General features: G+C 50.3%; 2 protein-coding genes across 11 annotated transcripts in view; one reads left to right on the top strand and one right to left on the bottom strand.

The window, feature by feature from the left end:
* The window catches only part of SLC37A1 (solute carrier family 37 member 1), a 75,977-nt gene extending 70,344 nt beyond the window's left edge, over positions 1–5,633 (bottom strand). For all 4 annotated transcript variants that reach the window (XR_014825226.1, XR_014825227.1, XM_021071027.2 and 1 more), the window contains exon 1: positions 5,337–5,633. The gene's annotated coding sequence lies outside the window, so the exon portion shown is untranslated. The remainder of the gene's footprint in view (positions 1–5,336) is intronic.
* On the top strand, positions 5,278–23,173 carry RSPH1 (radial spoke head component 1). 7 transcript variants are annotated; one of them, XR_014825230.1, is made up of 10 exons: positions 5,278–5,439; positions 8,421–8,534; positions 8,635–8,740; positions 8,890–8,977; positions 13,720–13,810; positions 14,278–14,413; positions 18,244–18,315; positions 20,121–20,280; positions 21,171–21,311; positions 22,970–23,173. XR_014825230.1 is itself a non-coding variant. In XM_021071035.2 (9 exons), the coding sequence occupies exons 1-9, from the start codon at positions 5,429–5,431 to the stop codon at positions 23,020–23,022; spliced, it is 867 nt and encodes a 288-aa protein (XP_020926694.2). In that variant the 5' UTR covers positions 5,278–5,428; the 3' UTR covers positions 23,023–23,173. The 7 variants fall into 7 exon arrangements, 5 of the variants coding, with proteins under 5 accessions (XP_020926694.2, XP_020926693.2, XP_084848335.1 ...); XR_014825229.1 differs by lacking the exon at positions 8,890–8,977 and having other exon boundaries at positions 18,244–19,313; positions 19,731–20,280; XM_021071035.2 differs by lacking the exon at positions 8,890–8,977 and having other exon boundaries at positions 8,421–8,517.

Genomic DNA, 23,173 nt, shown 5'->3' with positions numbered 1-23,173 from the left:
CGTTTTGCAGCCTTTAGCGTTTGAAAGCGCTGCTTCTGCCACCCCCAAGCACTTGCGGGCCGTGTGGGGTGGACGGTCAGGGAGTCTGGGGCTCCCAGGCACCGGCTGGCCCCACTGCAGTCTTTCTGGGACTCCCAGGTCTCCTGTAAGGCTAGGATGGGTGGGGCTCTCTGCCTGACCGGAGCTGGGAGCAGCCTCTTTCTGGAAGCAGGAATTTGGAACTGGGCTGTTTGCTGCTGCCTGAGGCTGGAAGGCCCTTCCTGCTGTTCACCTGATCTTGTCTCATTTGGGCAATTGCTAGAACTGCAGCGTCCTGAAATTACTATAGATTGACTGGAAGATTCGGGGGGGGGGGGGGCGTGACTAGTAAGACGTAAATCAGATTGTAATTTTGGAGTCCAGCAGCTCCATGGCCAGACACTGATCGGGAATGAGGTGTGCTCAAACCACTTTTTTCATCCTAAGGCTCTTTGTGCCAGTGCTTATCTGCTTGGTACATGGCTGAGGTCACGGCCGGAAAACCATAGTTACTCCTTGAAATCAAGGATCTGGGAGGCAGTAGAGTGCAGTGAACAACAGCGATAACTCGAGTCAGAACACATGGCTTGAAGCCCACGGGGCTGTAAGATGTTGAGCAATATTTTTATCTCTCCGTGGCTCTCTTCCCTTAGCTGCACAATGGGGAATTGACAGTGAGGATTTAATAGGACAGTTTGTATAAAACTCTTCAAGCGCCACTAGCACAGAGTCAGAACTTCGCAAGCATCAGTCACTGGCATCTTTAGAGAAAGTTTGAAAGTTGAACTTCTGACCTTTATTTTTTTGTACAAAAATGTAACATCTGTTTGCATATTTTTGAGTATACTGCTATTCCATTTCTCTAATAGTTAAAATATTTTTGAGGTTTTATTACAAAAGGACATGCTGAGTTGTAGTAAATGTGGCAACTGCCAAGGATAAAGAAGACACCTGTCGTCCTTTGCCCTTGTAAAGTCTCCACCTTTTCCCACGAGAAAAACCGTGAATGTGGGGTGTTTACAATCTTTTTATATTTGCAACGAACAAACAATATAATTGTAAAGTCTTCTGTGTTAATTTGCTTGTATGTGGTTTCCCTTTTCAGAAAGGGCTGGGTCTGGGCCTGAGATTTGGTGAAGATTGCAGCCTTGCACTAGGTTAGTGTTGCTGAGGCCTGCACCGTATGTGTTCTGGAAGATCTGTGGATTATTCAGCTCTTTTTTTTGTTAATTTTTATTTTAATGGCTGCATCTGTGACATGTGGACCTTCTCAGGCTAGGAGTCGAGTTGGAGCTGTAGCTGCTGGCCTACACCACAGGCACAACCATATGGGATCCAAGCTGCATCTGTGACCTACAGCTCAGCTTGCGGCAACGCCCGATCCTTAACCCACTGAGCGGGGTCAGGGTTGAACCCACATCTCCACGGACACTATGTCAGGTTCTTAACCCGCTGAGCCACAATGGGAACTCCCTATCCTGTTTTTACTTCATAGGTTTGGCCTCTAAAATGCTGCCAGCAAGATCAAGCTCTATGTTTTCCCAGCCCCTGCTGCCCTCTCTCACCACCCCTCCCCGCTTCCCCAGCAACATCACACAACACACCTTGGGGTGGGAGTCAGGAGAACTTTCTATATAATGATATGTGATTTCCTTGTGCTGTCTTGGTTGACGGCATTATGTAGCGATTATAATATACAACAATGCATTTATAAAATGTCATTGTTGACCCCTAGGGCTGTTCTTTGAGATTGGAAAGGTTTCTGCCTCTCAATTTATAGAACAGGAAACTGAGGGTCAGAGGGCAGGGGAGTGGCCCGAGGTCACCAAAGCTAAGAGGCCAGGGGAACCCAGAATTTGAACTTGGACCTTCTGGCTCGAGGTGAACAGTGTATCCACCAGAGGAAGATGATTTTAAGGCCTGTTTTCCACTTAGATCAATTTTTAAAAATACTTACATATTAGATTTAAATATATAAAACAATTGGGTTATTGTTGTCGATGAAGGTTATTAGACCTCAAAAGCAACTTAGAGCCCCGTGCAATATTGAGATTTAAGATGAAACACCGTTAGTTGTGTAATTTGCAAAAACACCTTAAGAACTGGATCTACAAACATACAATGGCCAAACCATACATAAAAATGGAACTCTGACCCACAGCTTGGAGCAGCAAGCCCAGGAAACCAACCCCTTATCTCATGGTAACCATCCCAGGAAGCCAGCCTCCTGTAGGCCAGACTTGCTGGAAGTCGGGATGCTATCTCTGCTACAGATCCAGGAACAAGCAGTTACCCTTGTGACAACTGGCTCCAAATGGCCAGGACTTGATTGATGACTGAGAGTTTCCCTAATTTTGCCCCCACGTCCACCTTAGGGCCAACCAGAGAAAGCTGAATTTCGCCCTAACCAATCACATTGGATGCTCACGTCTAGTGAGCCCACCTGCAGCTCCCCCCAGCCCCCCGCTGCCCCGCCACAGCCTCCAATCAGGACACACCTGAACCCTTCCCTTTTCTCTGCTATAAAAGCATCCCCGGGGAGTTCCCGTCATGGCTCAGTGGTTAATGAATCCGACTAGGAACCATGAGGTTGTGAGTTCCATCCCTGGCCTTGCTCAGTGGGTTAAGGATCCAGTGTTGCCGTGAGCCGTGGTGTAGGTTGCAGACGTGGCTCGGATCCCGAGTTGCTGTGGCTGTGGTGTAGGCTGGTGGCTATGGCTCTGATTCGACCCCTAGCCTGGGAACCTCCATATACCATGGGAGCAGCCCAAGAAATGGCAAAAAGACAAAAATAAATAAATAAATAAATAAAAAACGTCCCTCGTTTTCTGTCAGCCTTCGAGTCTCTGCCAACGTGTAAGTGACGCTGGTTGACGCCCATGCTACAGCCAGCCCTGAATAGTCTTTGCTTGTTCTCATTGGGTGGTCTTTGTTTTTGTTTTTTGTTTTCTTTTTAGGGCCGCATCCTCGGCATATGGAGGTTCCCAGGCTGGGGGTCCAATTGGAGCTACAGCTGCTGGCCTACACCACAGCCACAGCAACATCAGATCCGAGCTGTGTCTGCGACCTACACCACAGCTCATGGCAATGCCGGATCCTTAACCCACTGAGCAAGGCCAGGGATGGAACCAGCATCCTCATGGATGCTGGTCAGATTCATTAACCCCTGAGTCACACGGGGAACTCTGGGCGGTCTTTGTTTATTTCCACACACCAGATAGAGATTCTTTTGGTGAAAGTAGTGAAGGAAGAACGCATGTCCCCCTGGCCGGTGGACCTGCAGGCTCCCGTGGACTGGATTTGGCTGGCCGGATTGGCCACTATGTGTGCAAACACGTTTTTACGTGCTGTGGGGCAGACAAAGAGGAGGGTGGCCTGGCTCTTGAGTGTCCAGAGATCAGACAGCCATCCAGATGACTGGTACCTGAGACAGAACCTGTGTGTCTGATAAAGACGGTTCAAGGCACTAAGAGAGAGGAATTAGGAGAGGGTGAGCTCAGCTAGCTCAAAGAATCAATAGAAGCTGCAGGAGGGAGCTGTCTGAAATTTAGAGTAAAAACTTAAAAACAGAGAAGTATGGTTAATACATAGTCATTTTAAAGAACTCACCACTTAAAATTAAACTTTACATTTTGTCACACCCTGACCTTTAAACGAGATAGACGGATGGATGAAAGACAGAGAGATGGTACATAGAGCTAAAGTCCTCTTTCTCCAAACCCCGTCCCCCTGTCCCTCCCCGAGGGCATCCTTTTCATAAATTTGGAGCTTTTGCTGGAAGGGGTCCCTTAGCTGGTCTTTGAAAAATCGCCATGACTTTGGAGGGGCAGGGCTGGGCAAAGGAAGCCATTCCAAAGAGAGTGTCTGGCGCAGGCAAAGGCCTGGAAGCAGGGAGGCGAAGGGGGTCCTGGGGGACGTGCCTGTGGTTCGGTTTTGCCTGATGCACCTAAAAAGCTGGCCATGAGGCTGAGAGGACAACTTTGGCCTTGAGTGTGGAGAGACCGAATGCCAGTGAGTAAGACTGGTCTGCGTTCGGGTTTCTGAGTAGAGGAGGAGTGTGAGACGGACAATGGGCCAAAGGCTGCAGACATAGAGGCTGAGTTAGAGGCTTTTGCCAGAGTTTACAGGGGGGGGGGTAAGACGCCTGGAGCAGGGGTGGTGACACAGAAATTGGGAAGGAGATCATGAGGGGCCTCGGGCAGGCAGTGTCAGAGGACCAGAGGGCAGCCAGGAGCAGGGGCCCATTAATGAGCAAGAGGGAGTGTGAGTGCAGGTGTGTATGTGTGTTTGCGTGTATGTGTGCACTCGCGTGTGACTGGATAGGTGTGTGTGAAGGAGTGACACTTCTTATGGGACCCGGAGGGGGCTGGACTCATGTCCAGGGTGGGGGAAGCCTGTCCAACCCTGACGGGCATCCTGGGAGACTTGAATCCGCTAAGGGCTCAGAGCCGACTCCTTGCGAAACACACAAACACAGGAAAAGATCTTGAGTTCCTGCTGTGGCTCAGCAGGTTAAGGACCCATCACTGTCTCTGGGAGGAAGCGGGTTCCATCCCTGGCCTCGCTCAGTGGGTTAAGGATCCAGCGTGGCCATAAGCTGCTGCATAGGTCGCAGATGCGGCTGGGACCTGTGCTGCTGTGGCGGAGGCTGTAGCTTGGATTCAACCCCTGGCCGGGGAACTTCCATATGCTGCAGGTGCTGCGGTAAAAAGAAAGGGGAAGAAGAAGAGAAGGGAAAGATCTGGAGGAACACAGCTCTATGGGCCAACAACACTGAAGGGTCAGAAGAGCCCAGGAAGGTGAGGAGGGGCGGGTGGAGGGACCTGAGAAGCCGGGGACCTGGCTGGGAAGGGGCAGTGCCCAGCTCTAGGCAGGGGTGAAGCTTTTGGCAAGAGCTGGCCCAACGGGCCTGCTACACTCCTTTTTAGGACCCCGATTCAAAGGTGGCTCCTCGTCGCAGCATCACGCAGTAGCAGGTTAAAGGAGGCCAGCCACGTGGTGTTCAGGTTAGAGAGCAAGTGGGTATCAGGATGCCTCAGGCCCCGCCCCTTCCCTCCTTTTGGCTGATTTTTGGCCGGGGCGCCCCTTCCCGTTGCTCTGGTAGCACCTGAAAGCTGCCATTGGCTCCGCCCTCCGGCTGAGGCCCCGCCCCTCTCTCGTCCCAGACAGCAATTGGCTGACTCATCCGGTTGCTATGACAGCAGCCCAGTGGCTCCTCCCCTTGCCCTCCCACTTCGCCACCCTAGCCGGGAGCAAAGCGGCCTGACCGCGTCTCCATGGCGACGGCGGACGCGGTGGTGCCCGCAGCTGGTACCTACCGACTAGAGAGGCGCAGGCAGCGACGGGGATCCAGATTAGGGCGAGGCCATGTCGGACCTGGGATCGGAGGAGTTGGAGGAAGAGAGAGAGAATGATCTTGGGGTGAGAGCTCCGGGTAAAGGAGGGGCTCCCTGGGGTGCGCGGTGTCCGGAGGACCCTTGGAAGCTGGGTCCGGAGAGTGAAGGGGCCTAGAGGCCAGCCACAGCCTCTCTGGGAGGCCCGGCCGAGAGCAAGGACCATGCAGGCCACGGCGGGCGCTGTGTCCTGCGAGTTGGCTGTGAAAGGTGAAACGTTATGACGTCTGCTTGCCACATCCCTTCTCGCTCCTCCAACTTCCCATTCCTCCTCCCATTAAAGGCAAAGATTTCCAAATCAAAGGCTTTAGAGGTGTCCTCCTCTCCGCTGTTACCCTCCATCGAGGCAGTTTCCTTGGATGGCCGGGTCGTCCCAAGCTACCATACTATTCTTAATGTATTTTTGTATTGTTCTGCAACTATTTCCTTAAGGGAGCTTGGCTCCTCGGGATTAAAGGCAGATGAGACAAGCTGCTTCCTGGCATCCTTTAAGACAGACTAAGGAGGTCTCAGGCTCAGCGAAGGCTTCCTGAAGTATGACCTTATAGGCCTGTAACCATATGTGCTTTCTTTTCTCTTGTTGGAACTGACCCAGTGGTTGCAATTATTTCCTGGTTTATTCAGCAGAGAGGAGGTACGGGGTGCATGTCCAGTGATGTGAGCTGGGCTCCGTGTGGGCATATTTGTGTTGCCCAGAGACCAACCTTCCTCGGCCAGAGGGCGACCATTTCCTGGATGACAGGTTAGGAACTTCAGCCGCTGTGTGGGCAGGTACAGAGTTGAGAGAGTTTTAGAATTACTTGAAAAACCTAGATGTGCTTGCTCAGTCTTTTTTACTAGCTCTGCACACCCATCTTCTAGCTTCTGCCCCCTTTGCTTCTCAAGGCTAGGACCTTTATGCACTGGAGCCACCTGGCCAGTAGGGGGAGCCAGAAGTGCCTAAGAGCTGCGTCCTGGGACAAACTGCACTGATTTACACTCCAGACCCCCCTGGGGCTGCAGCTGAGTCCGGAACATGGGACATCGCCTGACATCACCCCTGCTTGGCAGCCTCCTCTTCCTCATCCATTTCCACATCCCCTTTCCTGGCTTCTCCTGGGAGCACTTGAAAAAAATCACTTGTTTAAGGTCTGCTTCTGGGAAACCCAAGCCACACCACCTGCCCGAGAAGCTTTCTAGTTTGTACCCTCAAATGGCCCAACTGGTTTGTAACTTTTTAGTGCCCATAATTTTCAGGTTCAAATCAGAGTTGGGGTCATTTTCAAGGATTCCTCTTTTTTTTGTCTTTAAAAAAAAAATCTTTTTAGGTCTGCTCCCGTGGCATATGGAGGTTCCCAGGCTAGAGGTCTAATCAGAGCTTTAGCTGCCAGCCTGCGCCACAGCCACAGCAATGCCAGATCCGAACCTACACCACAGCTCATGGCAACGCCAGAGCCTTAACACACCAAGTGAGGCCAGGGATCGAACCTGCAACCTCATGTTTCCTAGTCAGATTCGTTTCCACTGCGCCACAGTGGGAACTCGTCAAGGACTCCCCTCGTATTCACCCACCCCAGGAGCTCAGTACCGGATATGTTGGGAGGTCACTGAGGCAGAAGAGGGTCTTTTGTATATATTTATTTATTTTTGCTTTTTTATTTTATTTATATTTATAGGGCTGCACATGCGACATATGGAAGTTTCCTGGCTAGGGGCCAAATTGGAGCTGTAGCTGTCAACCTACACCTCACCCACAGTAACAAGGGATCCGAGCCATGTCCACAGCTCACGGCAATTTGGGATCCTTAAACCACTGAGCGAGGCCAGGGATCGAACCCGCATCCTCGTGGATACTAGTCGGATTTGTTACCACTGAGCCACCATGGAAACTCCTCTTTCGTAGATTTTGATTTAGACTAACCCTGAAACAACTTGGCAAGGCTACATAAACTTTTACCTTATAATCTGAGCATAAATTTCTGAGCCAATCAGAAAAGCAGAAGAACTGCAAAAATGTTCATTTGGGAAGCCCTTGATGGAATGTATCTGATCTTGTGTGTAACATCTATCCAGATCCAATGCCATGTCAAATCATCGCTCTAGGTCCTGGCTGCTTCATTCGTTATTATTTGCACCCCACATTCATATGTTAGATGCTGCAGAAATGTTTACTTTAGAAGGACGGGGGAAAACAGGGAAATGACAAGCTCGGACTACATTTTTCATGGATTCGCTTTTTTTTTTTTTTTTTGTCTTTTTGCTATTTTTTGGGGCCACTCCCGTGGCATATGGAGGTTCCCAGGCTAGGGGTCTAATTGGAACTGTAGCCACCGGCCTACACCAGAGCCACAGCAACGCGGGATCCGAGCTGCGTCTGCAACCTACACCACAGCTCACGGCAACGCCAGATCGTTAACCCACTGAGCAGGGGCAGGGATCGAACCCGCAACCTCATGGTTCCTAGTTGGATTCGTTAACCACTGCGCCACGACGGGAACTCCTCATTCGCGTTTTACATTCTGGAGGAAGGTGGGTTCAGGACCAGGTCCACCTGCATATGCTACTTCAAACATGGTCCTACAAAGAACAGGCCTTGGAGGAGTTCCCTGGTGGCTCTGGAAGTTAAAGACCCAGCGTGGTCCCTTCTGTGACTCAAATTGCTGCTGTGGTGTGGGTTCAGTCCCTGCCCCAGGAACTTCCACATGCTGTGGGCGTCCAAAAAAAAAAAAAAAAAAAAAAAAAAAAAGGAAGAGGAAGGAAGAAGGAATAAAAAGTGCAACTTAGAAGACCTCTCTCATTTTCCCTGAAATGGATCATCGTAATAAGTGCAGGGAGAGGAGAGCCAAGCTCCCCCTGTGGACAGGTGCCAGCTGCGTGCCTCCGGACCAGCACTCTGCGTCTTCCAGGCCTGGTGCTTAGCACCTGGAAGACGAGGTCAAGGCTCGGGAGGATTCCATGGAATATCGGTATCGAATGCTGAGCGCATGGTTGGCGCTTGGTAGCTGTGGTCACCTTGGTTTCTTTCGGCAGGAATATGAAGGGGAGCGGAACGAGCTGGGTGAACGGCATGGGCACGGGAAAGCGAGGCTGCCCAACGGGGACACGTATGAAGGGAAATACGAGCACGGTAAAAGGCATGGCCAGGTCAGAACTGGTGACCTGGGTGGGGGCGCCTCCCGATTTGATCCTCTATTAGCAATTATTAAGTTCAGAAGAGATCTGCATGACAATCCCTGTGTTTCAGGGGACCTACAAGTTTAAAAATGGTGCTCGGTACATCGGAGAGTATGTTAAAAATAAAAAGCATGGTCAAGGCACGTTTATCTATCCTGACGGATCAAGATATGAAGGTAAACATACGATCACAAAGCAGACGTTTGTGTGGGGGCGGTCTCTGGGGACTGAACTTGTCTGTGGATGCAGAGAATACAAGAAAGCTTCAAGGTCCCTCCATTAGTCAGTCATTCAACAAACATGAACTATGTTCCTGCATTCACAGGGTTGATGCAGAAACCAGAAAGCCTTGTCGTGAGTGAACTGATCCACGGGGGAAATGTGACTGTCCTGGGACCCGCACATTTCCTCCTGTGAGCCCACATCCCGAGGGGAGGCTGTGGTGGTGGTGGTGGGGGGGTGCTGGGTGAGCGAGGACCTTGGGGAGGGGTGGGCACTTGGTGCTTGGGGCATTCGTCTCCTTGGAGTTGCTTGTGCTCTTTTCCGTTTCTGACCAGCCCCTCTTCCGATGGACACGTTGTGTGGATGGCGGTTCTTTGACTGAGGGCTTCTGGTCTGGGAGACATTCTGTCTCATTAAAGTGGCTTCTTATCTCCGCCACAGGGCCCAGCAGGCCAATGTCATGTCTCTGGAAGATTCCTGTTTCCTTATTTCCAAGAACCTCCCTGCCATGCCACCACGCCGTCACGTGGTGTGATGACAGAGTTAGTGACGTCCTAACGAGGGATTAAGGCGGTTCCGAACCCAGGGGAAGGGGCAGGTGGGGGTGGGTGTGAGCTCCTAAATGGTGTGAAAATGTTATGTTCTGGGCTGCTTTGCTGGGAAGAATTTGCCTAACTGTCATCAGATTTGCAGAAAAGGTCTGTGAGGCCAGCCGTGGCACTGGGCAGATGGCAGGTGTGACCTTGTACAGGGGACCCAGTCCCCCCTTGCCTCAGCCCTTCTCATGGAGGATGCCATGTTCCGTGTTGCGCAGGCACAGGCTGGAGCAGCCCGCTTTGTTTACACCTCAGACCAGCACCCACATTCTCCAGCAGGGCTTCTCCAAGGTGGGAGGTTGCTGCTGTGCTTATTAGAGATGCGACTTCTGTTCTGTTTCATACATCTTAGAAGCCTTGCTCCAGATGCAGCCCATCTGCTTTTAAATTCAACTTGAAACAGTTTAATTTAGGATTTAATGCTTTCCAAATCCTTATGCACCCAATCTTGTCATTTTCAGTGTTGATAATTTGAACAACATATATATACATATATTTTGCTTTATATATATATGTTGCTTTTTATAGCAACACACCCACCCACACACACACACACATATGTTGCTTTTTAGGGCCACACCCATGGCATGTGGAAGTTCTCAGACTAGGGGTTGAATGGGAGCTGCAGCTGCCGGCCTACGCCACAGCCACAGCAACGCGGGATCTGAGCCATGACTGTGACCTACACCACAGCTCACGGCAATGCCAGATCCTTAGTCCACTGGACGAGGCCAGGGATCGAACCTACATCCTCATGGATACTAGTCAGTTTCCTTTTCACTGAGCCACAATGGGAACTCCCCATTGTATATGTTATGATAAGATATGTATGTATGTGGATGTTAGACTTGGAACACAGGATTGAAGGACTTTTCACTGTGAAGGTTAGCCAGCATATAAACCTCTTTGGAGCAGCTGTAAGTTTCTGTGTCTGCCCGTGGTTTGCATCTGAAAGGGTGCAGGGTGCAGTCACTAGGGCAGGATTCCATCCTTGGGGTTGGAGGCCACCGTGCTCATTTGAGCTCAGTGAGTTGACGGTCTTCCACCTTGAAGCTTTAGTTGACACGAGAATCTTTGTGTCTGCTTTGACCGAGTGCTCTCACGGTGACAGGGATGCAGAGTGGCAGTTTATGTCAAGGATTGGTCTGCTTATGTTTTCCTCTAGAAGTTTTACAGTGTCTGGTCTTTCATTTAAGTCTTTAATCCATTTTGAGTTCATTTTTGTATATGGCGTTAGAGAATGTTCTAATTTCATTCTTTTACCAGAAGCTGTCCGGTGTTCCTAGTATCACTTACTGAAGAGACTTCTTTTCTTCATTATGTACTTCTGCCTCCTTTGTCGTAAATCAATTGACCATAAGTATGTGGGTTTATTTCTGGGCTCTCTGTTCTATTCTCTTGATCTATGCAACTGTGTGCGTGTGTGCGTGCGTGTGTGTGTGTGTGTGTGTGTGTGTGTGCGCGCACGCACGCCAGTACCATACTGTTTGATGCCTAGCTTTGTAGAGTAATCTGAGGTCAAGAAGCATGGTTCCTCCAACTCTGTTCTTCTCTCTCTCTCTCTCTCTTTTTTTTTTTGTCTTTTGTCTTTTTAGGGCCTCACCCCTGGCATATGGAGGTTCCCAGGTTAGGGGTCTAATTGGAGCTGTAGCTGCTGGCCTACACCACAGCCACAGCAACGCGGGATCCGAGCCACATCTTTGAACTACACCATAGCTCAGGGCAATGCCAGATCCTTAACCCACTGAGCAGGGCCAGGGATTGAACCTGCAACCTCATAGTTCCTAGTTGGATTCGTTTCTGCTGTGCCATGACCGGCACTCCCTTTTCTTCTTTCTCAAGTTTGTTTTGGCTATTTGGGGTCTTTGGTATTTCCATATGAATTTAAATTTTTCTTATTCTAGTTCTGTGAAAAATGCCATTGGTATTTTGATAGAAATTGCATTGAATATGTAGGTTGCTTTGGGTAGTATAGTCATTTTGACAATACTGATTCTCCAATCTAAGAACACACTGTATCTTTCCATCTCTTGGTGTCATATTCTTTCATCAGCATCTTACAGTTCTCCAAGTATAACTCTTTTACTTGCTTCATTAGATTTATTCTTAGGTATTGTATTTTTTATGATATGATGGTAAATGGGATTGTTTCCTTAATTTCTCTTTCTGATAGCTCATTGTTAGTGTATATAAATGCAACAGATTTCTGTATATTAATTTTGTATCCTGCAACTTTACCAAATTCATTGATGAACTCTAGTAGTTTTCTGGTGGCATCTTTAGGATTTTCTATGTTTAGTACCCTATCATCTGCAACGGTCACAGTGTTACTTCTTCCTTGCTAATTTGTATTCGTTTTATTTCTTTTTCTTGTCTGATTGCTGTGGCCAGGATTCCAATACTATATTGAAAAAAATAACTTACATTTTAGATGGGGGAAGATCCACCTCTTTCTTTTCATGAATTTTTGATAAACAGGCCCTTTTTCTGAACTGCTATCCATGTTCTGCAAGCATTCAGCATGGCTCTTTCTGTTGTCTGCTGGCCCACGTGTCTGCCTGCCACCCCAAGCTGAGGGCAAGCTCCTGGAGCTGACTCCATACTGGCACAGTGGCTTGTCTGTGTTATAGGCTCCAGACCTTGCAGGTTTATGGAGAAAATACATGGGAGTTCCCTTTGTAAATAGACTCTGGGGTTATGCATGTAAACACACGATTCTTGGATAATTAACATGCTCTTAGCATGTTGTCTATTCTTTTTCTTCACACAGAAGCAGATCCAGTTTCTGTATAAGCCAGAAGCTTATACAAGTTATGGGGGTCCTCTTCAAGAAAAAGAATATAAAGTGGACCTAAAAGTGAATTTTTAGTTATAATGACTAGTCAAAATGAATAAAAATTTTAAAATATCACAACATCTCAAAATCTGAGGAAATGATGTGAATTTTTAAAAATTAATATCCTGGAATTCCTGCCATGGCACAGTGGGTTAAGGATCCAGTGTTGTCTCTGTAGTGGCTCAGGTCACTGCTGAGGCATGGGTTCAACACCTGGTGCAGCACAGTGGGTTAAAGATCTGGCATTGCTGCCGCTGTGGCATAGGTCACAGATGTGTCTCGGATTTAATCCCTGGCCTAGAATCTTCCATGTACCATGAATGTGGACAAAAAGAAAAAAAATTGAAAAATTAATGTCCTGATACACCTCTGGCCCGCCTCTCCCCTGCATTTGTCTGCTAATAAGGGAATGTCTATTCGACAATAATTGAAAAATATTTTTTTATAGAGAAGACAGAAGGAGAATTCCATCTTTTTCCTTTGATTGACAAACTGATTGAAATTTGTTGTTAAATTATCTGTTGTCTAGAAAAGTGTCCTTCAGCCTTACGACAATGCCATTCTCATTCAGCGGGTAGTTTCCGACTTTGGAAACTACTGTTAAGTTTCTTTCATTTGTGAAATGTAAGATTTGAGGACATCTTGAGTTTTCTAGTGCAGGATTTATCCTCAATTCCTTTTTTTTTTTTTTTTTTTTGTCTTTTTAGGGCCACACCTGTGGCATATGGAAATTCCCAGGCCAGGGGTCGAATCGGAGTTCTAGCTGCCAGCCTACACCACGGCCACAGCAACACTGGATCCCCGACCCACTGAACGAGGCCAGGAATTGAACCCATGTCCTCATGGATGCTAGTCAGTTTTGATGAGCCATGATGGGAACTCCAATACCTTTTAATTGATGACATTCATTGACTAGATTGCTATTGGTCCGGTGGTAGAGAGGTGTGCTGGGGACTTCATGGGGTCTTTGCCAATTTTGGTATTTCCTAACAAGTCAGCCTGTAACCAGCAAGAATTTGGGTAGGGTTGTGTGGCAAGGACTCAGGTGAGGGAGGAGTCTGAGCAGATGCTGGGCTGGCCATCTGTCTACTGGGGGCAGGTGAGAGGAGAGAACCAGATTAAAAAGCTGGCAGGTGGCTAAGGATGGACCATGGAGGCTCCAGGTTGTTGCTGCATCACTGCATCACACCAGGCAGCTAGAATATGAGCCGGGGGCCTTTGGCTTCTGATTGTAGGGCAGCAAACCCTGGCTTGAAGCCTCGCTATGCTGCTGGCCAACTGGGAAAGCTGCTGTCAGCACACACAGGTGACAGTGGCCCAGGTACATAAGCTGCCCAGCCTGTCCCCTGGGAGGCTGGCTCAGCCTCCCTCTGCCAGCTCCCTGCTCCATACTGTCCATTGGTTGGGCCGAGTGGCAGGGGGTGGAGGGGGTCGAGGGGCTGGGGCAGCAGTGAAGGGCAGGTGGCCCCTCCTGAGCCCCACTTTGTGTGGTTCCGTCCAGGGGAGTGGGCCAACGACCTGAGGCACGGCCACGGCGTGTACTACTACGTGAACAACGACACCTACACTGGAGAGTGGCTTGCTCACCAAAGGTTCGGGTCCCCCCTCCCCGGGGGGGTTCACATCGTGTGCGCATGTCAGTGACTAAGAACCAGAATCATGAGCAGAGTCCCCTGGTCACCTCTGCCTGGCCGTTCACAGCTTTAGGGCTAGAGCGTGGGGATGCACTGCCGGGCAGGTGCAGGCTCCCAGGAGCTCACCCAAGGGCCCTGGGCTGGGGAGGCGGGGATACAGGAGAACCTTCTGGAGCCTAAGCAGCTCCCGAGACCTCTGCCTCCTCCCCAAGCCAACCGGCCTCCAGGCAGGAGGCCAGGGCCGACCAGCAGCGAGGCCGGTCCACGCGTGGGCCACGAGCAGCCGGCGCGCTTTGCTTGGGCCCAGAGAGGCCACGTGGGCTGTGCACCCATCCCCCCAGGCTCCCCTCGAGGTAAATGCCGTAAACCTGGAAGGACCTTCTCTGCTGGGGAACAAAGGGCACCGTGCGCCTTGTCTTCCGCAGGCACGGGCAGGGCACCTACTTGTACGCGGAGACGGGCAGCAAGTACGTGGGCACCTGGGTGAAGGGGCAGCAGGAGGGCGCGGCCGAGCTCATTCACCTGAACCACAGGTACCAGGGCAAGTTCCTGAACAAAAACGTAAGTCGATGGGCAGCGACGTTTGCCAATGAAATTAGCACCACCGTCCTCCCCCAGCCTGTGGGCGTGGACAGGAAATAGGACACGCCCTCCCAGCCGCTCCAATTGCGACCCCTCCCTCCTTCTCCCCCTCCCTCCCCCCCCTCCCCTCCTCCTCTCTCTCTCCTTTCCCCCTCCTCTCTCTCTCTCCCCCCCTCCTCTCTCTCTCCTTCCCCCCTCCTCTCTCTCTCCCTCCCCCACTCCCTCCCTCTCTCCGATCCCACAGGGAGCAGGGTGGGAGCAGGGCGAGGCATCTCCGGAACACCCGTCCTCTCTCCCAGCGGTGGGAACCATTATAGCCCCGGGGGCATCTCGACCTTGTTCTCCTGGGTAAATCGGATGTGAAATACTTCTTTGTCTGCACCCACGGAGCTTCCTGTAGTTGAGCACGTGGGTGTTTTGACCTTCTTTCCCCTGGAGGCCTGGAGCCTGAGCCCTGCCCCGGGGGAGGGAAACCCACGAACTCCTCCCTCCGCTCCACCCGCCCACCGGCCGCGGGCTCCAGACCTCGCGTGGGGAGACTTCCCGTTTGCAGTCCCCGCGACCTTGTGTTTGGAGGACCGTGTGGCTTTGCTTGTCCTTCTTGTCTGAGCCCCGAAGGGAAGCAGAGAAACCGTGGATAATTTGGAACCTGCCCTGCCTTTGCGGTAGCTTTGATCAGAAGCTTTCACCAAAGAGCGAGTTTGCAGAGCAAATGGAAGGCGTTGGAAGTTGACCTCGGGAATATTTAACTGATTTCATAAAGAAGCCAGCTCCCTTAGAACTCAGTTTTCATTTACATAAACTGCACGCCCTCTTGCAGATTCTACTTTTAGTCGACTTGTTCTCCTAAAACCTATATGCTGCTTACGTAATTCCCAGCCAAATCCTCGTGGGATATTTTTCAGCACAAGGAGATGCGCAGAGCAAAGAGAATGTGATACAAGTTAATTGGGAGGAATCCATGAATGAGGCGACTCTAGACTGATCTGAGGAATGAGAGCGGAAGTGGGCTTCTTCGTTCTGCTAGTTAGCAAAAGACTTCAGAGTTGTACAAGCAAGACACAGTGCGTCCCAACCGGGAGACGCTCCAGCATCAGGAAAGCATATACAGCTTGTACAGAATTGTAGTGGGAGGGGCTTTAATTAAATAAGGTCACACTGTCAGGACACAAAGACACACCCAAAGAACCCTCGTCTATCTTTTTGCACATTTAGAGGTTTTTAGGTAGGTTAGTTCCCGGAATTGCGCAATCTGCAGGTATCAGTATTTTAAGTGATGACAGATCCTGCCAACTGTCCTGAAAAGCTGAGCCAGTTTGGCCTCTGGGATACAATACGGGAGTCTATTCATCACACCTTTTTTTTTTTTTTTTTGTCTTTTTGCCTTTTCTTGGGCCGCTCCCAGGGCACATGGAGGTTCCCAGGCTAGGGGTCTAATCGGAGCTGTAGCCACCGGCCTACACCAGAGCCACAGCAACGCGGGATCCGAGCCTTGTCTGCAACCTACACCACAGCTCACGGCAACACCGGATCCTTAACCCACTGAGCAAGGCCAGGGATTGAACCCGCAACCTCATGGTTCCTAGTCGGATTCCTTAACCACTGTGCCACGACGGGACCTCCAGTTCATCACACCTTCTCACCAACACTGGATAGTTTCAGACTTTAAGATATTTTTTGCAAATCTGAAGGCTGAAAAATGTTATCTCAGAGTTTTGATGTGCGGTTCCCTGATTCCTGGTGAGGTCCAGCATCTTTACACTTTTATTGCTGGTTTGACTTTCTCCTGCAGAGAATTACCTGTTCGCATCCTTGCTGACAAGTTATGAGAACATACCATGAAGCTTCCATAATGAAAACTGTGTGATCCTAGGATAGATCAACACAGATCCAGGAAGCAGGTTGGTGAGTCTGGAGACAGGTCCAGGTCTGTGAAATGACTCAGCACTTGAAACGCTTGTCATTTCCAATTAAATGAGAAATGCTGGGGAGAAGGCAGGAAATGGGACAGCTTGACGACCACGTGAGAAAAAAGTAAAGCCAGAGTTTGTCCTCCAGCTTAGCGATGAAGCTACTTGCAAGAAGGAATAAAGATTTAGTGTAAACAAGAAAGTCAAGAGAGAAAGCTCAGTGACTATTTCCAGCTTTGAAATGAGGAAGAGGACTTTCCCAACAGAAACACAAAGGGAAACCAAGAGATTTCCCTGGAGCCATACGATCCCACCGTAAAGAGGATCGAGGAGCTATCTGACGAGTGGGGTTGGGACATTTGTAACACTGAGTACATAAAGCATTTATATAAGAAACGTCAATGTGATTTAAGTTCCAAAAATGTTGGGAAAAAACTCATCTCACTAATAACTTAAAAGATGTGCTTTTAAATGATAAAGCCCTGTTTTTTACATACATATAGATAGACAGACAGACAGACAGACAGACAGACAGATAGATAGATAGATAAACAGACAGACAGACAGACAAACAGACAGATGAATGCAAAAGGAGAACAAAATGTTAACGCCTAGAAAAAAACAGGGGTTTGAGGACAAGAGACTCTTGGGAAAATGAAAATTCTTAGGGCCTCATTCCGGCTTAAAAAAAAAAAGTATATGTATATAAAAACACACACTCTTACCCAGGAATTGAACTTCTGAAAATTTACCCTGAGGAAAATATCAAGGCATACATAACGATTTAACTTGGAATATGTCTACCATTGCATTTTTTGGTCAAAGTATCAGCCTACTAAACAACAACAGTAGTGAGTAAAACAGATTATAATTCTTTGATGAAATAAAATACCAGGTTGACAACTCATGTTGTGAAAGACTACCTGGGAGTTCCCACTGTGGCTCAGCGGTAATGAACCTGACTAGTATCCCTGAGATGCTGGTTGGATCCCTGGCCTCACTTAGTGGGTTAAGGGTCCAGTGTTGCTGTGAGGGGTGGTGTAGGTCACAGACGTGGCTCGGATCTGGCGTTGCTGTGGCTGTGGTGTGGGCAGGCAGCTACAGCTGTGATTCGACCCCTGGGCTGGAACTTTCCATATGCTTCTGGTGTGGCCCTAAAAAGACACACAAAAAAGTAGTTAAGGTTTTTTTGTTGTTTGTTTGTTTTAAGCAAACAACAGGGGGAGTCCCCATGTGGCTCAGTCTTAACGAACCTGACTGGTATCCATGACGATGCAGGTTCGATCCCTGGCCTTGCTCAGTGGGTTTGGAGTTGCCATGAGCTGTGGTGCAGGTTGCAGATGCAGCTTGGATCCCATGCTGTGGCTGTGGTGTAGGCCAGCAGCTGCAGCTCTGATTTGACCCCTAGCCATGGGAATTTCCATATGCTGTGGGTGTGGCCCTAAAAAAAAAAAAAAAAGGTGGGGGTACCTATACTTTGCATTCCATTAGCCATTAGTTCCCGAAAGCATCCTGAATTTGAATTTTATTGAATTTTCCCCAATCCCATGACTTTGGGTAGGTTTTGTGAAGGTCACATTTCCCCCCATTTTTTAGCTTTGTTGAAGTGTGTTTGATTATAATGTGATCATTTTCCGCTGTGCAACAAAGTGACTCAGTGATACACGTCCGCACGTCCATTCTCTCAGGTCACAGAACCCTGGGTGGCACTCGCTGTCCCGCGCAGCAGGTCCCCCTTGGCCAGTCACTCCACCGACCTCCGTGTGCTGATGCCCGGCCGGAACCCCCGTCCGTCCCTCCCCTCGCCCCCCACCGCAGCTGACATTATAAAGCATTTTGTACTTTCTACTGGGTGTTGACACTCAAGAGTGAAGCCCTTCTCGCTGTCTCTGTTCCCAGCCTGTTGGCCCTGGAAAGTATGTGTTTGATATTGGATGTGAGCAGCATGGGGAGTATCGCCTAACAGACGTGGTGAGTGGCGGCGTCGGTACGGTGTCCTCCATTCGCAGGCGGCAGAGATGCGCCGGGATGCTGAGCCCTAGACCTCTGTCAGGAGCGGTTCCTGTAAAGGAGTAGAGCAAACGGAGGAGTCGAGAAAACGGGACCCCATGGGTGCTCTGAAACTGGGTGACCCTTCAGAGTGTCCTGAGCGGAGGAGGCAAAGGACTTTGGCTCCCCGCTGGACCCGTCCTGGGGTGGGCTGCCCAGGGACCGGGCCATGAAACCTGGGCCACGTGGCTTCCTTTGTGCAGCCAAGGAGGGCAGTTCCTGGGAGGGGCTCCATGCTCAGGCAACAGCTGGAGGAGTGGGTGCCGGGTCCCTGGGTGCCGGGTCCCAGGAGCCTCTGAGATGGCAGACACCCCGGAGGGACGCTTCTCAGAGTTTAGTCCCTGGGCCCACAGCCCTGGCACCAGCGGAAATCTATTAGAAATGCAGGTTCCTGGGCCCCCCAGACTCCCGGGGGTCAGAAACTCTGGGGTGGGGCCCGCCTCCTGGACAGCGAACAGCCCCTCCAGGGGCTTGTGGGGCAGTTCAAGCCAGAGCACCGCTGTCCTGGATCACCGCTGGCACCCTTTGTGGGGGCTGAACATCAGACCTCTTGAAACTGAGTAGAGCAATCAGGCAGGGGTCTGTCACCTTTTGTCACAGGCGTCATCATCTTTGTGACAGCAAGGTTTTCCACCTTGATCTTTGGAATTTTGTGATAGTCACAAAACTGAGAAGCAGACCAATACGCTCGGCAGGATTGGCCTATGTTGGCTCTGAACCAGTGTCGGAATTACACATTCCTGTAAAACATTCCCCATCTGGAAATGACTAACTTTGTTCTCCCTGAATTGCATTTTTCAGCTCAGCGCTCGCGTTCTTCCGCGGCATCACCGGGTCGTCTTCGGGTGTTTAGGAGTTTTCCTACAGTGATGTTCCTTCTATTGTGTGTAAAGAATCTTAGAGTGGGGGTTCCCATCGTGGTGCAGCAGAAAGGAATCCGACTAGGAACCATGAGGTTGCGGGTTCAATCCCCAGCCTTGCTCCGTGGGTTAAGGATCTGGCGTTGCCATGAACTTCAGTGTAGGTCACAGATGCGGCTCGGATCCCATGTTGCTGTGGCTCTGGCGTAGGCCGGCGGCTTGCAGAGCTGATTAGACCCCTAGCCTGGGAACTTTTATATCTGCAGCTGTGGTCCTAAAAACCATAATAATAATAATAATAATAGCAATAGTAATCTTTAAAATTTAAAAAAAAATTATTATTTTTTTTTTGTCATTTTAGGGCCACACCTGTGGCACATGGAGGTTCCCAGGCTAGGGGTCTAATCGGAGCTGTAGCCACTGGCCTACACCACAGCCACAGCAATGCTGGATCCTTAACCCACTGAGCGAGGCCAGGGATCGAACCCACAACCTCATGGTGCCTAGTCTGATTCGTTAGCCACTGCACTGTGCCACGACGGGAACTCCCATAATAATAATCTTAGAGCTGAAATGTGGCTGAGAGGTTGCAAAGACATTTAGTCCTGCTTGTGTCTTACCCGGAAGCCTTTCACGCCATCAGTGGGAAGAACCCGAGAACCATTTGGCACCCACCCCCATGGGTCAACCTAGTTCTCTCAAGATCCGTTTTCGGCCCCTAGTTTATGCCACGGACAGTTGGCAGTGACCCTGATCCCCGAGTGCTGTTATCGAAACACTCGAATGCTGATCAGAAGCCTGTCCCTTCTCCCCCACCGGAGGTACCCCCCAAGTATGGGTCAGTGGACATTTTTACACTTTAAACAGGAGAGAGGAGAGGAGGAGGAGGAGGAGGAGGCACAGGTGACGGTCGTTCCCAGATGGAAAGCCACCAAGATCACAGAGCTGGCCCTGTGGACCCCGACCCTCCCTGAGAAGCAGCCCCCTGAGAACGGAGCCAGCCAGGAGGGGACCCCGGGAGCTGGGGGTATGGACGCAGGGGGCCCCGGCGGCCGGGCGGACAGGGCTCTCGGGGAGGCAGGCTCTGAGTCCGGCTCGAGTGCGTGATGTTGTCTTGGGGGCTCAGCTCCTCCCAGGGGCCGACAGCCGAGAGGAGGGTCTGGCCACCACCTCAGTAACTCGCTTGATTCCTCGGACAGCCAGGGGCACTTTATTCCTTCCCCTCGTGCAGGGGTTGGCTGGGAGCGTGACCTGGGCAAGGCGCTGGCAGCGGCCAGGTGACAAGTCCTCGCTAAAGGGCATCTGGGCAGCACTTCTCCGTGGCCATCACAGGGGGCTTCCTGTGACATCCTCAGGGTGCCGTGGGGTGTCAGGGTGTAGGAGTCCTTCTGCTGCCGGTGAATGAAGACCAGCTCTGATTGGCCTAAGTGGAATAATACTGATACTAATTCATTTGTTCCTCCAACGGGAGGGGTCGGGTGGGACAGCCTCAGGCATGGCTGGATCAGGCCTCCGCTCTCTGGTCTGGCTTCCTGTGCCCTGGCTCTGCTTGCCGGCATCCTTCTCCCTTTGGAGAGCAAATCTCATGGACTTTGTCCAGTTGTCACCCAGTCAGCTCAGGGACCCTGGGGAGCAGAGAGCTTCTCTTTCTCAGTATGCTCATCCAAACCCTTGGGTGTGCATTATACACTGAAACAGAGCAAAACGCCCTTGGGAATTACGGTTATCAGGCCAGTGGCTCCTGCCCTGAACCCATCACTATTACAGGGGCGGGGGAGCAGATGCCAAGCTTGGGGGGAGCAGTGATGCTGGGGAGGGGGCGTCCTTCATGGAGAAGTGGGTGCTGCCATCAGCAGGAGGGGGGCGCGTGCTGCGGGACCTGCATCTGCTGATACCAGTTCCCTTTGCCCGTCTCAGCTGGGGGAGAGGCGGCCGAGGAGGCCCAGGCTCTGGCGGACCTTTCAGAGGGGGAATTAGATACCACGCGGCCTGGAGAGGAGGAGGGAGACGCCAGCAGAGCGGACAGAGCGGAGTCCCACGAGGACAACTTAGAGCAGGGTGAGCGGCAGTGTGGGGGCGAGGGGGGCGGGAGGGGGCGGGAGGCACCATACCCACTGGGAAGAGGGGGCCCGGGAATGGCTGGGGCCTCTGAGGCCCCCTGCCGCAGCCTGGCTCCAGGTGGCAGTTCCTGGGCCTGGGGCCCCATGCAATTTAGTTTGTCTCTGCTGTAGTTTAAGACCAAATCTATTTCCCATTCTTTTGAAAATAAGATCTGAAATGACTAGGTCACATAAGACAGTGTTCCACTGAAGTGCCCGATTTCGTTAGCAGTGACCACCTTAGCTGTAGTGCGCTCGTGCCCCAAGGCACACGGGGCTGCAGGGCCGGGCGTCAGGGGCCGGAACCAGGCTTTACCTGTGAGCGCTGGGGCCTCTTGTCTTACCCCCGCGGCCTCATCTGCACCACGTGCAAGATCACGACCCTGGAGGTGCCAGCGCCCTTGGGATCCTGGCGTCCAAACGCCACACGGAGCTTTGTTCCACACGTGCGTGCGGAAGTTCCGAGGTGAAAAACAGGCCTAGTGGGCAACACATTTCACCGTAAAATAGACATTCGGGATCTACTTATCACGATTCCCATGTTAGGTTAGAGGTTCAGCCTACCAATCTCTTCTTGAACAGAGGCAGCCGTGAGAATTAGAGAGTGTACACAACAAGAAAAAATAATGTTCAGTTTCAGGAATCATTTAAAATAGCGTCTTGGAGAGTTCTCTGGTGGTTCAGCAGGTTCAGGACCTGGCCTTGTCACTGCTGTGGTGCTAGGTCCATCTCTGGGCCTGGGAGCTTCCACATGCTGCAGGTGCATCCTGTGAATGAATAAATAAGAAAATAAAATAGTGCCTTATAAACATGTAGCAAATTCTCACTTTTTGTTAACACGAGGGCTAAACACTATCTTTCATTCATGATGCCATTTTTTTTTAACTTCCTGAAAATGCTTTATAATAATGCTGTGTGTAAATAATGTACAGCAAATGCCTTTAAAATTTAAACCCTTTAAGTATTTAACTTTTCAGTGTTAATACATAAAAATGCAGGGGGCGGGTGGGTAGGGCAGATCACAGCCTCCACAGGGATCAGAGTTTCCATAATGTTCCTTATAGACTCTCGGTGTAACTTACTGATCAGTGTATGGAGGCCAAAGGTAATGATTGATCTTACTTTCACTTACATGGATATTCTTTTGCTTTTTAGGGCTGCACCCACAGCATATGGAAGTTCCCAGGCTAGGGGTTGAATCAGAGCTGCAGCTCCCAGCCTACACCACAGCCACAGCAACTCCAGATCCAAGCCATGTCTGTGACCTACACCATAGCTCACGGCAATGCTGGATCCTTAACCCACTGAGCGAGGTCCGGGATCAAACCTGCATCCTCATGGATACTACTAGTCAGATGCGTTACCGCTGAGCCACAATGGGAACCCCCACATGGATAGTCTTAGCATTTACTCTGAATGTGTCTCTTGCTTTGTTTCTTACTGTACCAAAAGAGAAACTATAAAAGTCTGTATAAGAAAAAATTTAATATTCCGTTTTGCCTGATAAATATATGTTTAATATTTGTAATGTTATTTATTGCATAAGATCCATTAGCAAATCAAGAACTTTTAAATAGAAAAAAGAAGTTAATAGACGCACGCGTCCTTTTCTCCCAGGAAATGTCAGTTTTGAAGAGGAGGATGGCAGGCAGTCAGAGATGCTGGATTAAGAAGAGGCAACCAAGACGGTGGGAGACGGAGTCATCGAGATGCTTCGGTTACCAGGGGAGTTATTACCAATCCACCACGGATCTTCCTTACTTAGTTGTTTGTGACATGTTTTATAATTGCAAATACATTTCTTCATTAGCCTTCGTTTAT

This window comes from Sus scrofa, chromosome 13, assembly GCF_054392235.1.
Source record: "Sus scrofa isolate SSC_HxYL_T2T_F1_AM1 chromosome 13, Sscrofa_HxYL_maternal_Yorkshire_Landrace_v2.0, whole genome shotgun sequence".
Classification (NCBI taxonomy): domain Eukaryota; kingdom Metazoa; phylum Chordata; class Mammalia; order Artiodactyla; family Suidae; genus Sus; species Sus scrofa.
The sequence above is the reverse complement of the archived record's forward strand: the minus strand, read 5'-3'. Positions and strand labels throughout refer to the sequence as shown.

Excerpts from the sequence above, each read along its gene's own strand:
- RSPH1 (XM_021071034.2), top strand. The coding sequence starts at position 5,386 with ATGTCGGACCTGGGATCGGAGGAGTTGGAGGAAGAGAGAGAGAATGAT. Across the intron at positions 13,811-14,277 it reads GAGTGGCTTGCTCACCAAAG|GCACGGGCAGGGCACCTACT; the intron begins GTTCGGGTCCCC and ends TGTCTTCCGCAG. Across the intron at positions 18,316-20,120 it reads AGTATCGCCTAACAGACGTG|GAGAGAGGAGAGGAGGAGGA; the intron begins GTGAGTGGCGGC and ends CACTTTAAACAG.